This window comes from Carassius auratus, unplaced genomic scaffold (assembly GCF_003368295.1).
Source record: "Carassius auratus strain Wakin unplaced genomic scaffold, ASM336829v1 scaf_tig00015152, whole genome shotgun sequence".
Taxonomy (NCBI): Eukaryota; Metazoa; Chordata; class Actinopteri; order Cypriniformes; family Cyprinidae; genus Carassius; species Carassius auratus.
In genome coordinates this window covers 26,226-42,392 of record NW_020524552.1, presented here as the reverse complement: position 1 = coordinate 42,392, position 16,167 = coordinate 26,226, and the positions used below count along the sequence as shown (strand labels likewise).

The window sequence follows — 16,167 nt, the reverse complement described above, 5'->3', positions numbered from 1 at the left end:
TTTCTTCAAAATTCTGGAGCATCTGAGTCTGAGTTTGGTTTTAAGGAACAGTTTACCCAAAAATTAACATTTTGTCATCGTTTACTTATCTTCTTGGCATTGAAAACTTGTTTGACTTTATTCTGTTGCACACAAATAAGACATTTTGAAGAAAGTGTTTTTTTCCCCTTTCATATAATGAATGTCAGTAGGGTCCAGTGTTGTTTTGGACCCCACTGACTTTTTTATTATATGAAACAAGCAGACAAAACATTCTTCAGAATATCTTATTTTGTGTTTCACAGAAGTCAGTCATTCATAGAAGTTTGTAACAACACATTTACTGACTAATGCAATGGTATATCATATTGAAATAATGAGGGCCGTGTGTATATACGCACATAACGAGTATGCATTTGATACTGTTGTACAACAGATCTTTGTTTTGTGAAATATTCTGCAGTTTTTAGCATGCATATTTTTGCCCCCAATCTGGTGTTTCTCTTAGCCCAGTCTGCAGTGTTGTGGTTAAATCCACTGCTTTTTTATCCTGATCCTCTGTGCTTATAGAAGTGGATTCAGAAGTTATGGCTCTGATGTTACAAATGCACCTACTGACATGATTTTGTTCATGATTCACCTCATGCTCTGCCTGCAGTGTGAGCGTGCCTGGTTATCAACATCTTAAAGCTACAGTAAATGCAAAAAGAGTGCCATTTTTGAAACCCTATAGACAGAGCAAAAATGTTTCTGCTAAAAGGTCCTGCTACTGTCTGAATCAGCATTTCCACACCTTTTGAACCGGGGCATAAATAATAGTTTTGCTTTCATAACAGAAGCGCCACTTAAATCTTACCTGACATGGAGGTTCCCTCTGGTGGATCCTCTGGGAACTGTCCTTCAGAGGGCACACTGACTGTCCTTCTCAGGCTGCGAACCTTTGATGAGGATGCTGTGGGGCTTTCATGGACTTCAGATGGCATCTGGGAACAAGTCAGAGCTCAAAGGTCAGTGGGTGGAGGTCACAGAGTACACAATACTATTAATTAACTAACCTTTTAAATGTATCTGAAAGCAATCGGTCATTTAGAAACTATTTCAGTAAATTAATAGAATTGATTATTCCCTTTAAAGATTAAATTGGTTGGTCTGCACAACGAGAGTAATGCACTCATTAAAGAAGAGAACAAATCATTCAAAACGAGGCTCTTTAACTATCAAGACCTAATCAGATGGGAATAGTTTTCCTAAAAGAGACATTTTACCCAAAAATGAGAATTCTGTAATCATTTATTCACAGTCGAGTTGTTCCAAACCTGCATGAATTCATTTCTTCTGTTAAACACAAAAGAAGCTATTTTGAAGTATGTAGCCAATCAGTTTCTGGATCCCTTTGACTTCCATAGAGTTCCAAGTCAATGGGGACCATCAACTGATTTTACAAAAATATTGTTCCACAGAAGAAATAAACTCATACAGGTTTGGAACAAACTGATGGTTAGTAAATGATGGCAGAATTTTATTTTTGAGTTAACTATCCCTTTAAAGAGGTCAGGTAAATTTGCTTTCGGATTTTATAACGGACTTCATAACTGTAACCCAAACGTCTGGAAAACTAATTCCATCCAAAAAGAGCTCAGGTCAGTAAATTACATCAGCAAACGATGTATTTACCCCTCACGAGGGGAAATGTACAAGAAAGCACAAACATCATCTGCACATCTTCATTTAACTGTCCTTCGCTCCTCATTCTGAGAGAGAGGAAGACAGAAGAATGAGGGGATGAAGCACAGGGAAGGAGCGCTCTTACCTCTTCCTCCTTGTTAAGCAGGATGAGCTGGCTATCGGTCAGGATGCAGTACTTCCTCTCCCAGACGCAGGGCTCTGTGAACGGCGACTGGCCGCAGGAGAAGTGGTGACTGGGCGGCCCCTTCACATCTGTGCACAGGGGACAGAAAAGACACCTCAGTACGGGTGGCCACAGAAAAGGACCACCACAAAAACAGCCTCTCTTCATGTCAGCAAAGATTCTCTTCAAACTTCACGACTGAGCAGCGCTTTTATCGGAACTCCCAAAATATGCCACTACATATTCCCTCACATCTTGCAGAAATAGACAAGGGTCCTCAGAGAGGCACAGACTCTCTTCTCTTCTTTATTTAATCAGTTCACCTCACAAAAATAGACTCTGGACAATGATGCTGCTCATAAGAAAATGAGTCACACTGAACTCATTAAACGCTGCTGTGAGCAAATTCTGCAGCACTTGCTGCATCAAATGGATTTATAAAAATAACAACAGTCTCCTCCACTGCCAGCTAGCGCGGTCTCAGATGTATCTCGGTGGCAGAAAGCTGCCTTCTACACTTCTGACTGAATAACACACACATGCTGCAAATCCCATTCACAAATGTGTCAGCCAACGGGATAAAAGTATATACACTGTATAAAATTACTGACCACCCACTTCCACTGTCTGACTAATGTTGTGAAAAAATGGACTTCAGCGGGTATCGGGAAGGGCTGAAAAAGATAAAGGGATTGAAAGGAAAGTCGTTTCAGAAGCGGAGCAATTTTTTTACATTGTGATTAAAAGATTACAAAGACTTTTTTGAGATTACAAAAGTCTTTCTTTGAAAAATAACATGCCTAACCATGCACAATAAGACCAAGAAAGTGCATTCATGTTAGCTTTGATTTCACCTTTGAAGAGCTTTACTTGGACTGTGTGGTGTTCTGCACACTGCTGCCTGTAGAGAGCAGTGTTATACTAGTTTATAATGTTGCTCGTGCACTCGAGCAATCAACCTCTTTTACAGGATTCAATCTCAGCTGTGGGGGAAAATGACACCAGGAAGCTCATAATTCTTTGCATCTCTCTCAGAGCAACCAAACAAACCCTGCTAGGGGAAAAATCTGCTTTTTGAAAGCAAGAACTGAGTGATTAGATGCATGCTGGGTCACTTTCAGAGCGACACTTGAGTGCATTTTGGGAACGGTCACATCACATACCAACGAGTGCAAGCACTTGTCAGAGAACATTACTGGCGGTCCTCCTTGTCTATTAATTGATCATTTAGACCTTCGCTAAGCTTCATCAATCAGTTCTGGCTGACAGTTTTGGTGTACGGTTGACCAGAACGAGACACAGAAAGAACATGTCAGGACTCAAGGTCAGAGGTCAGCCATGCCCTTATGTCACTCTGGATCAGGCGACTGGGCCAATAGTGGCCTCACTTCAGTTTTTCCCAGGCCGCAGGGCTAAATGGACACCACACAGATGCAGAAGAAAGTGACGCAATGTGTCTCAAGAGGACGGGTGTAACTGCTGCATCCCCCTCAGTTTAGTGAATGCAGTCATCTTGCCCATGACTATTTTCCACATAAGCTATTAGCTTAAAGCAATGCTATGATGGATATGAAGAAAAAACATTCGCTCTATAATCAACGTGAGATCAGGAGTTTAAACGGACAGAGAACTGATTCAATAACAGAGCGAATGGACCAAAATAGAGACTTATTGAGAAAAAATAAATGAATCAAAACTGGAACTTAGTGTGAATAAAGCTTAAAAGAAGGATAAGATAAAAGAAATTTTCATAACTTGATATTTCACAAAAATGTATGTATTATTATTTTTTCAATCATAGTAATCATTTCAGTCATATAGAGCAAGTTGTTATAGTAAATCTAAAATGTTTATTGTAAAAAGGTTTAAAAAAAGTGTTTTACTTGCACTGATTCAATTTTTATTTCTTTTTATTTTATTCAGCAATGTAAGTTTGAGCAGAAGTGTCAGCAAAAGACAGTTATTAAAAAATACTTTTTTACATTTCTATTCTACTCTATATCCTGAAAAGGTGCATCATGGTTTCCACAAAAATATTAAATTATTTTCAAACATTGATAAGAAATGTCTGAGCACAAAATCAGCATATTAGAATGATTTCTGAAGGATCATGTGACTGGAGTAATAATGCTGAAAATTCAGCTTTGCCATCACAGAAATATATTGAAATCTATTAAAATAGAAAATGGTTTAAATTAGTAATACAATTTATTTCACAATATTACTGGATTTATTGTATTTTTGGAAAGCATACGAGTCTTCTTAAAATCACCAACTTCAAACTTCTGAACATAAGTGCATTTTTACAATAACATGTTAATGTATGAAAATGTATTTCTTATATTTGTATGATTAATAAAATCAGACAAATAAAGCACTTAAACTCAAACTTACCAACTCATTTAAAATGTTGTTTCTGCTATTAAATATGAAATCAGAATTAAGATTAAGCTGTTAGGATTCATTTGGCTCTCTAACCTGCAGCTAAAAATCTTTTATTTGCCATGGAAAAAGTCAAATGAACATGAACGACATGAGGCTGATTGAATGGTGACAGAAATATAATTTATTGGGTGAATTATCCCTTAAATGGCCCATGAGCCCTTCACAGTGTTGCTTTATGTTATATCACCTGAGAGTGATCATCATGGATATATTGTGTCAATTGTTCATTAATCATAATTGGTCAAAATCAAATCTCCCAGCCCTAGGTGTGAACAAAAAAGGTTAGGAGAGATCGAGCTCAACACTGACAGCGACACAAACAGTTCTTCTATTTAGTGCTCTGCAAACAAGCATGCAACTGTGTAAACAGACATGCTTTAATGGGTGTTTGGATAAGTGCTGGAAGGGAAACGAGTGAGACTGAAGGCGCTCCACTCAAGGCGGCTGCGGAAAGATGGAGGTGAAATGTGTGGGAGGGGTGGGAGTCGGTCCAATCTAAAGCCTGTCTGTTTGAGACGACAGCTCGTGCTCGGCAGCACAGTGGCAGCATATAAACATATGGATGCGTGAGATTAGGTGACTTCTCCAGGGATCTCATATCCCATTAAGAAATGTGTGAAGCTGTTGGGAAAGCAGTTGACAACTCCTGATCGAACACAATATCTTCCATAATTATCTATGCATATTGAGACTCTACAGGCACGAGAGACTCGAAAATAACCGTTCAATAACACCAAAATTTCAAATTACAAATGTGTAAAGCGTGTGCCACTAGCATCTGAATTTCAAAAATAGTTGTCAATTTTGTCAACGCAGCAGCAAAGAAGATATATTTAAGGAATTTTAATTGCATCCCGTACAGATTCCCTGCCTCTGATTTCGGGGCGGATGAGGGCATCACCTGCGCCTGTTCATACCAGCTATGTGCAAATCACAGCTTCTCTCTTGGGAGAGTAAAAGGCCAGTGAACATTGAGGATCAGAGATCTCTCAAAACCAGCAGATGGAACAGCCTCTCAAAGGCCTTTATTCATGCCATTGGAAAGAACTCAATAGTGTTTTCAGAGCTGAGAATTCTCATTTACATCTCACTGAACTAGTCTTGATTGCATATGGAAGGCTATACATTGCAGGTTCATTTATTTGACTCAATTTGCACGTATGTTATGCAGAACTATTTAAAAACTGTAGAAAACCTAGGTTAAACTAGCTCTCTGGGTATAATGCAACATACAAGGTTGCCAACTGTCTAAAAGCAATGCATGTTTATAAATATTTTTTACAGTAATTTAATAGAGGCCTGTGTATTTATATTTTTTTGAAAATCCACTTATATTTGCAGGTTTTCCATGATTATTGCAACCCTAAATGTAGGTTCCATTAACAGCATCACACACACACACACACACACACATATATATATTAATTATGCCAAATAATGCAACACAAACTACTGAGTCCCAATTTCACTGAGTGAGAAGGCAAAACATTTAACTTCCTCAGGAACATAATTAATGTGATCTTAAACTAAATATAGCAGCGGCATATAAAGCCCGCTCCCTGAGGTGTTCAGGCAAGGGAACATTTAGTTAAGTGTGAATATGCCATCTGAAATCTAGCATGAAAATCACATCTGTCCTGACAAAGTCCTTCAAAAAGTCCTGTTACATAACCTCTCCAAAAAAACTCATTTTAACAAAAAATGTTGTCCTCAACTGAACTCATCTTTCACTCCAAATCTCCTCTAGATTAAAGCGCAGCATCAGCAATGACAGAGTACATGCAAAGGATGTTACCCAACATGCTCTGTGAGGGGGGCGGCAGCTGTGTGAACACAGATATTAAATGAAACCCTGCAATGACAGAAGGGTCAGTTAAAATCTCAAGAGACAATCGGATGAAAAACCCTACAAAAAAGCAGCATATAGCTCTCTAAATAAATGTATTGCCGTAGTATTTCATAAGAAAGACGTAAAAAATGCACCAGAGAGAACAAACACTCATTTCTCTGGAAGGGAAATGCAACCACAGAACCGAAGGCTAGATCAAGTAACCTCTGTGGGGAAACACGAATGACAGACACAAATAATGTTATTTTAAGGCCATTTATAAATAGAAGTTGTTATATAATTTATATGCATATTAATCTGTATTATTATTATTAGTCTTTTTTGTTTGTGTAGGGATTATATCAAATATAATCCTAGCTGAAAGGCAAAAAATGTGTTGTAGAGCCATGAACAAAAATTTGAGAATGACACTAATATAATTTTTTACAAAGTCTGCTACAATGTTTTTGGATCTTTTTTGTCTGATGTTGAGGCTTTAATTACTAGAATTTCATAACTGTCAAAGGCTTTGATCGACAATTACAATACGTTTATGCAAAGACTATTTGCAGTGTTGACCCTTCTTTTTCAAGACCTCTGCGGTTCACCCTAACATGCTGTCAATCAACTTCTGGGCCACATCCTGACTGATGGCAGCCCATACTTGCATAAACAATGCTTGGAGTTTCCAAATTTGTGGGTTTTTGTTTGTCCACCCGCCTCTTGAGGTCTGACCACAAGTTCTCAATAGTATCAAGGTCTGGGGAGTTTCCTGTACCTTTTGGAGATCTGTGCCCGATTTTTTTCAGGAGATAAGTGGGTTTTTTGTTGCCCTTCTTGACACCAGGCCATCCTCCAAAAGTCTGTCTACTGTGGATGCACATGCACTCCCACCTGCCTGCTGCCATTCCTGAGCAAACTCTGTACTGGTCTGGATTCCTTTTTTCTGCAAAGCAATGATAATTGCACGTTTCCTGGCAGGTAACCATAGTTAACAGAGGAAGAACAATGATTTCAAGCACACCCTCCTTTTAAAGCTTCCAGTCTGTTATTCTAACTCAATCAGCATGACCGAGTCATCTCTAGCCTTGTCCTCCTCAACACTCTCACCTGTGTTAATGAGAGAATCACTGACATGATGTCAGCTGGTCCTTATGTGGCAGGGCTGTAATACAGTGGAAATGTTTTTGGGATTAAGTTAATTCTCATGGGCGAAGAAGGACTTTGCAATTAATTGCAATTCATCTGATCACTCTTCATAATATTCTGGAGTATATGCAAATTGCAATCATAAAAACTGAAGCAACAGACTTTGTAAAAATTAATATTTTTGCCATTCTCAAAACATTTGACAATGGCTGTATAAGAACAACATAAATACATACATAAATACACACACACACACACATATACATATATATATATATATATATATATATATATATATATATATATATATATATATATATATATATATATATATATATAAATGTATGCATGTGTAATTATTAACCAATCAGTAGTATTTGTTTTTAAATGCTACTGTTAATGATGTTAAACAAACAACAGCTAAAGTTGTTTAGCTGTAACTATTAAACTATTTTGATCCATCCCTACAGTGAAGAAAAAATATTAAACAAATAAAATAACTATGAACATTATACCCTGATAATTGATCTGATAATTTAGAAGATACATATTAAGCTGTGAGGCCAATTCTTTTAACCGCAGTGAGCTGGGTGGGTAGAGAGATACCTAGACTCTTGAAAGCTTATAATAGACTGTAACCGTGCGGATGTCCTAGACATGGTCCTACGTGCTCCCATATGTTTGTTTGTGAAACAATTACTGCAGGGGGGCTGCCAGCTGATCCCAAAAGCTGCCAGTTTGTGACCCCGTAATGGAACCGGAGCCCACTAATAGCGCTTAACCCAAGAGGTCAGGGAAGGTTCAGACAGACAAGCAGGAAGTGAGTGTGCATGTGTTAGATTAAAGCTCCATGTGTGATAGAGGATGAAGATGTGATATCATCACGTTTGTAAGACATCTGAAGTAATAAAGTATGTGTCAACTATGAGAGTATGAAAAGGTAAAACAGATGAGTCAGGTCAGTGTTTCGTCTGCACGTGTGCTACACCATGGTTCACGCAGATATGTCACAAGCAGATCAAACATCTGTGAGGAGCATGTGTGTGACGCTGACTGGGACAGGCCTAAAGTACATCTCTATGATCACAGACACTTGCATGTGTCTGATGAAGGGGTAATCCTAACCCCTTCAGCCCTGCCTGGAATGACCTCAGCTAAAGAAGAGACCACCTGTCTGGGATGAGGTTTCAGACAAGGGAATGCCTGGGACAGCTAATCACTGCCAAGACGGAGAAAACTCATCTGCCTCCTGCTTTTAAAGGATCCCACTTTGTCAAGAAATTAAACTCTCCACAACCAAACAAAATCACATTGCAATTTCTTTCAGTTACTTACTTTTAATTGTATAATAATAAAAACAGTTCTCCTAAAAAACAATTTATTTACCCTAATGTTGCGACAAAACCCATGACTTTCATTCTTCTGTGGAACATTAAAAGTAAATTTCTGAAGTATCGTTCAATGCCATATGAATAAACTCTCTCTGTTTAAATCTAGATTAAAAACACATCTCTTTCGCCAAGCATTCGAATAATGTATCTTTTTAATTGTGAGTGTAGTTGCATCTGTTCAAAGGTGCATTTTTATTCATTAACTTGGGTTAAACTAATTTTACTTTGTTGGATCAGCAGCTATGCTAATGATGTTTGTATTTTGTTTCTATGTTTCGCCGTAACTAGGATTTAAACAAGCTCCAGTCTGGATCCAGAACACCTGAGAAGAGATGATGCTGACCCTCAGAGGACCCCAGATGATGCTAACCTTGAATCAACAAACAGAACTAACAATTATTGCTAAATGTGTGACTGAATCATATAATAACTTAATTAATAATATTGATAGTTCATCATCTAGCTGACTACGTCTTGTATTATTATTATTTTTATTTTTTCTAAAATCCTGTCAAATGTGCACAAACTACTAGCTACTACTAAATATTGTAGAAACAATTTTCTGTAAAGTTGCTTTGTAACGATTTATTTTGTAAAAAGCGCTATACAAATAAACTTGAATTGAATTAAATGGGAATATGTGCCATTAAAGGGTTAGTTCACCCAAAAATGAAAATTAGCCTGTGTTTTACTAACCCTCAAAGCATTCTAGGTGTATGTTAGGGCTGCACGATATTGAGAAAAAAATGACATTGCGATATTAAATTTTTCTGCGATATATATTGCGATATGAAATCTAATCAAATTTTTTCTTACAAACAAAAATGGGGTGAACACACTTACATTCTCATTTTAAATGATTTAAACATCAGAGTATTATTTAAATTACAGCAAATTATTTGTTTGTAACTTTAGGATAGTTTGAATTTTTAACATATTAACTAACATGAACTTACCAAAAGCAATACTTTTGTTACTACATTTATTAATCCTTGTTTATCTTAGTTTATAAAAACACAGGTGTTCATTGTTTGTTAATGTTACTTCACAGTGCATTAACTATGTTAACAAATACTGTACAACTTTTGATTTCAACAAAGAAGGCTATAGCCTAAATGTTGAAATTAACAATGTTGTAGAAGTGCAGTTTAGTAATAGTAATTGTTAAATAATGTAATTAAATAGTTTAATAAATAGAACATTATTGTAAAGTGTTACAGATTTTTTATACACCAATTCAGACGTCTCGTGAGTTCAGTGGTGGACAGGTCAGTTGTTTAAACCATTCATTAAATTGAATTGGTTCAAAGGAATCATTAGTTCGTGAATCAGACGTGTACGGCACACGTTGTGTAATTATCTCTGCAGTTTAGGATATCGCACAAGACTTGACAACACAGAAAACATTTCAATCACTGGATAGTTTTTTTTTTTTTTTGACACCATCGTGTCAATTGATTTTGATTAATATGCACGAGGGGTAGAGAGAGCAAGACAGTGCTCGTGTTGTTTGAAGACGGTGAAGGTGAGCACGTGGCCGGGGCTCTCTCGCACTCTCTCTACTCATTCTTATATGCAACTTGTTAAACTGACAGGACTTAAAAATGCAAATGATAAACTTTCACTCTATGATTGTTAAGCTGTGCAATTAATTGGCAAATCACATTTGTCAAGGGCCGGGGAGCAGCTGCCCCGTACAGTTAATGAATAATGGATCAACTACGACAGCCTACATCGCACATCCTGCGATGTGACTATCGTGGATTGTACATCACGATATCGATGCTTAAATGACACATCGTGTAGCCCTAGAGTATGTGACTTTCACACACACACTAAAGTCCTGTGAGAGAACTAACCCTTTAAGCTCCAAAATGTAAAAAAAAAAACACAATAAAACTGGCCAATATGTCTTACTACTATATTCAAATTCATCTGAAGTCAACCATTAGGTTAGTACATATGTATGACATATAGACCAAACTTAGTCATTTTTTTTATTGAAAAATACACTGTAGCCCTATAATTAAATATGGGAAACTGAGATTGACTGATTTAGGTCTGATATCATTTTAGAGTAAACTACTCATTTAAATGTTGGGTAACACTTTATAATAACTGCATGCTATTAATCATTAGTTAAGCATTAGGAAACAGTTAATTCATCATTTATAAAGCATTAATAGACATTTATAAGCAGTTTATAAATGAAGATATAAATGCTTTATACCTGATTTAAGAACATATCTATAATGTATTTAATAATTGTTTTTTCATACTTTATTAATGATCAATTTATCATTTCTAAATTAAGTATAGCATTATTTAAACACCAGTTATTAAGGAGTTGTCAGTGGTTCATAAGATCACTTAGAAATTGTAAGTAAATGATTAATAAACTATTTAAATGTGCATTCATACATCTTTTTATTCAGACATATAGTAATAGTTACTTATAGTGTTTATAGTGTGTAAATTGTTTATTAACATGTATTTCTACTGTAGTTCAGGGTTAATTCAGGTAGTTATAAAAAATGTGTAGTTGTTAGTTAACTATTTTTGTGAGCTCATCTAAAGTGAGGACTATTTATGCCTTGTAAAGCTTTTACAAATGAGATTTAAAGGCTGTTAATATTTCTATGTTCTGTATCACTGTGTTGTGTTTGTTTCCATTTTTTTTTAGAAGATAACTGAGCCTTTAAATATCCTTTATAAATGCTTTACAAGGCATAACTAGTCCTCACTTTAGATGAGCTCACATAAATAGTTAACTGACCACTACTAAATGCTTTATAACTACCTGAATATACTACATTTCTTGTGATCTTATGAATCACTGGCAACTCCTAAATAACTGGTTTGTAAATAATGCTATACTTCATTGAGAAATGATAAATTGATCATGAATGAAGCATGAAAATACAATTATTAAACACATTATAGATATGCTTTTAAATCAAGAATAAAGCATTTATATCTGTATTTATAAACTGCTTATTACTGTCTATTAATGCTTTATATGTTATGAATTATCTGTTTACTTATGCTTAATTAATGATTAAAAGTGTGCAGTTATTATAAAGTGTTACCAAATGTTGCAGTTTGCGTATTTTTATGTATGATTAATAATAGATGTTAATTCAACACTAGGTATCAATTAAGCTAAATAGGTAGTGTCAGTTACATTATATATGCACACACTCCCCAACGTTTTAGGTCGCTTACATGGTTCGTCCCATTGAGTGATTCACAAACACTTTGATTGTTTGAACACAAATGGGACAACCTTACTTCTCTTATTTTTTCTCATGACAAACCACACGATAAAAGTGGATCATAGTGGTTCATATATGAGGAAAGCAGAAGAACAATGAAGCGAGGGAACAGGGAAGCATCAGTTGCTGCAGAACTAAAATACGGACGTTGATGGTCTAGCGCAGGGGTCGGCAACCTTTTCGGCATGACGTGCCATTTTTAATTTTTCTGGTTAACCACTGTGCCAACAACAAGGGGGCAAAGTCGCTTCATTGTATGTAAAGGGAGACAGATACAGACAATTTACACCTCTCTCAAAATGGCCATATTTTTGAAAAATTTTCATCACTAGACACAGCAGTCGGTCATTTAACATTTCTATCATAAAACGGATTATTAAAAGTTGACTGTAATTAAAAGATGTCACTTCATCTTACCTCACTCTCTTTAACGTTAAACTGACGCTTCACGCTCTGCTTCTGTAAACAGTAAACCCCGCCTACTTTGATTTGATTGGCCATCTCAGTCATTTTGACATTGACAAGCGCTGTGAGACCCCTGAGGCTTTGATCTGAAGCGCCTAGTATGTGCATCATTCGCATCCGTAGACTAGCGCATGTTAATTCTCACACTTAAATAGTATTTATAGCTCCTATGAGACGTTATTACCTCAAAATGTACATCTGTATGCAGTTTACGTGCCAGTGATTATCCCTCTATCCCATCATGACATAGGTTGCCAACCCCTGATCTAGCGTCTTTTTACACGGAAACATATTCTGCTCTAATTATATACAGTTCTAAATTAAATTAAAATAAATAAAAAAAAACACAATAATAAATATTAAAGCATTGTTTATTTACACACACCGCTGTTCAAAAGTTTTTTTAAAATTACATTTGATCAAATAAATGCAGCCTTGCTTCTATCAAATATTATATATATATATATATATATATATATATATATATATATATATATATATATATATATATACACACACACACACACACACACATCTTACTGAACACTATAGTGTATCTTAAACTATGCACTGTAATATAAAAACAATCAATAATTACACTCACAAGTCTCACAAGCCTTAAGTACACATATAGTTCTTGGTTAAAAAACAAAAACAAAACAAAAAACACCCTAATCACTCAAATTTAGTAAATCAAACGCTACTCACTGTGATTGACTGTGTGAGTGAGTTCTTCGGTTGATTCTAATGTTCTATCATTATCATCTATCATCTAACCCTAAGTTTAAAGTGGATTCATTAAAAAGAACCACTCTGAGTCATTTGTTCACTAATTGCCAAACACTGGTCCCAGTATGTTTGATGGTTGTGTGAAACTAGCGAGAACACCGCAATAGAAAGATCTGTCTCTTTTTACTGCCTTTGACTCAGCAGTGATTTTTTTTTCTATCAAAGACATACTGCAAGCTCAGAAAAAAAAAAAAATTATTATTCTAATGCTGCTCAATAGAAAATCTACTGTCCTTGTTTTGTTTAATGGAACTGGTTCTGTATAAGAGGGCTATTGATTCCCAACACTACATTCAGTGCACTTTTAAAGAATCAGATTACATCACTGTTAAGCAGATACTCAAACATCCAGTCTATTGCACAGTTTACATTAATGAATTGGCTGATTATACAGTGATCTTTCACCCACATTAGTTTTTTCGTTATGTTGGACTTTCATTCGTTTCATATATGTCCTAATGCCAAATTCCCACAGTGCCTGCCAGGTGTGTGCACAACCTGACACACAAACATATTGCAAAGGAGAACAGAAGATGCTTTGTGTCACTCAGCCGCGGAGGCTGTGGAGCGTCACCCTCCTGCCCTCTCATGGGCCAACCTAGACAGTGCCCAACCACCTGGTCTCCACAACAACCCTTAAACATAAACAGCCCGTCTAATCACAATGGCAGAGCACAGAGGGAGGGGCGTGGCCACAGGAGGTTGTCAATTCATGTGGAAGAACATTAGAGTCAGCACAGGGAAAGTGAGAGAGAGAAAAGAGCGAGGAGGTGTGGTGCAGAAACGGTCCATATACTCATGACGGCTACTCTCATGTTATATAAATAGCTCATATGAAACCGTGAGAGAGCAAATGTTTTACCACTGTGACCACAGACTAATGACAGCAACGAAAAAAAATTAACATGTTAAGTTTCTGACCAGCACTACTCCTCCGCCTATACATTACTGTATACAGCAGTGAGTGGTGTGACAAAAATCTTGCACACACACACACAAATAAAAAAAATGTAAACATAAAAATACACATAACTAATGACAAAAAATAAAAACTATACCTATTTTTTCTTAAGATATAATACTTAGTATACACGTTCTTGATGCAAAATTGGGTGTAGTCATTTGTAACCTGTCATCATCTCTAGTTATTTTTAGCTGTATAAACAGCTTTTTTATTTTTTTAAACAGCTCATGCTGTTTGATATTGAAAATGGTTTTATATTTTTTTCATAAACACTGGTTTGTAGCGCAAGTAGTTTGACTGCTTACTGCACTCTGTTGTTCTTGTAGGTATTAAACAATGGATAGTTTGTTAAATCCAGTGAATCATTTACTTTAATAAACAGAATACATAGACTTATATAAATATAAATCAAAAATATAAACCTATAACTCTGACTGGATGAGCCACATATGAAGTCAGTGTAAAACAGACAATATACACATTTTATTGTGCATTCACAAGGCATAAGTCCAAAAACAAATGCCATTACATTGGAGCTGTATGTGTCCAAAAGCAGCAATTCCATGGTACTTTCTCGTGATTTAAAAGCAGGGCAAAGTGCAGGACTCAAATTCTTGCAGATCATAATAAGAGATTCAGCGTAAGCCCACTACAGATGCATCCATAGCCATCTCACTCTGGGACGGCAATTCATAAATCCTGCAAATTAGCAGCTTTAATTGATGTCTGGGGAGTTTGGTGGAGTTGGGTCCACAGAGAGAGAGGAAATGACTGCAATTAACAGATTGGGCTATGATTGGAGCTCTGTGAGGATGTGTTTGTGGAGCTTCCAGCTGGAGGAACAAAGTGGGGATGCTAAGGGGAAGATGTGACTTTGTTTTGACACAGTTGGTTAAACAGGATGTGATGTGCTGAGACGGGTTAATCAGTAATCTAACAGGGACTGGTCCGGCCTGGGATGAACAGCTGTTGACTGCAGGGCGAGGTGGGGGAGCGCTGTCCTCTTACCCATGATGACCTCAGAACTAGGGCTGAAATGATTCCTCTGCCTCGAAGCCTCTTTTAATGTATTTTAAATCTTACGTCAGGTTCTTTTGCAATTATTTTTTTAATTTGACACGTGTTTACGTCATCCACAAAGCGGAAGGAGAAACAAGCGCTGCGTCCGAAATGGCATATTGCAAGGAGTCAACAGTGTTTTGATTTGAGGGCATGGGCAAACGTAAAGAGAACGTCGTGGCATGTGTCCATTACAAGACAGAGCTGGCATACCACAACTAGGGCCCTATGATTTCCGCGATGCAGAAAACGCGGAGGGAATCGCGGAATCCAATCATAAAAACCGAATTTACAGTTTAACATGGAATGGCACGGAATTTGCTAAATTTTGAATTAATTAATCAAAAATAGATCATTGCACTTACATCAAATCACAGTATGGACTATAATATCTTTAAATATTAAGCCGGAACAGTCTATTTAAATATGAATCCTGCATGTTCTGCGTGTCTCTGTTAATGAATGAAGCAGAAGCGTGACTTCCTTTATCACACACACTAAGCGCGTGTGATGCTCGTGGTGATTTCAGCGTCTGCGGTCTCACTAAATAAGGACGTGAACACATGAACAACATCTCCAGAACAGCTCTGACAGTCACTTCATGAGCATTAGACCGTTTTATTTGAGTAAAACTAGCGTCACATCACATACACAGAAATGCAAAGGTACCTCAAACTGTCAAAATAAAAGTCCGGTTTAGTTTAAAGACAAGTATTTGCCAGGTATGTATTACTATTGTTCAGCAGAATGTACATAGCCTACTACTAAAAAAAATAAATAATAATAATCAAACATTATTTTTTTAAAGGTTTAAATAACACATTTCTTCCATGTTTTATTTTTAATAGTAAATCCCCTTTGTTTACCAAAAAGTTATGTTTGCTCGATTTTCAATAATTAAAAGATCAATTAAATTAATGTTTTATGTGTTTAATGTGCATCTCAAAAAATGCTTTATTTAAAACCCCAACTGA

General features: G+C 36.4%; 1 protein-coding gene across 2 annotated transcripts in view; it reads right to left on the bottom strand.

The window, feature by feature from the left end:
• Nucleotides 1-427: 427 nt before the first annotated feature.
• The window catches only part of LOC113074567 (ras/Rap GTPase-activating protein SynGAP-like), a 41,515-nt gene continuing 25,775 nt past the window's right edge, over nucleotides 428-16,167 (bottom strand). The window contains exons 2-3 of one of the 2 annotated variants that reach the window (XM_026247424.1): nucleotides 1,790-1,917; nucleotides 428-962 (exon numbers count right to left, since the gene is read on the bottom strand). In XM_026247424.1, coding sequence (XP_026103209.1) covers nucleotides 825-962; nucleotides 1,790-1,917 — 266 coding nt within the window. In that variant the 3' untranslated portion in view covers nucleotides 428-824. The remainder of the gene's footprint in view (nucleotides 963-1,789; nucleotides 1,918-16,167) is intronic. The other variant, XM_026247426.1, reaches the window with a different exon arrangement.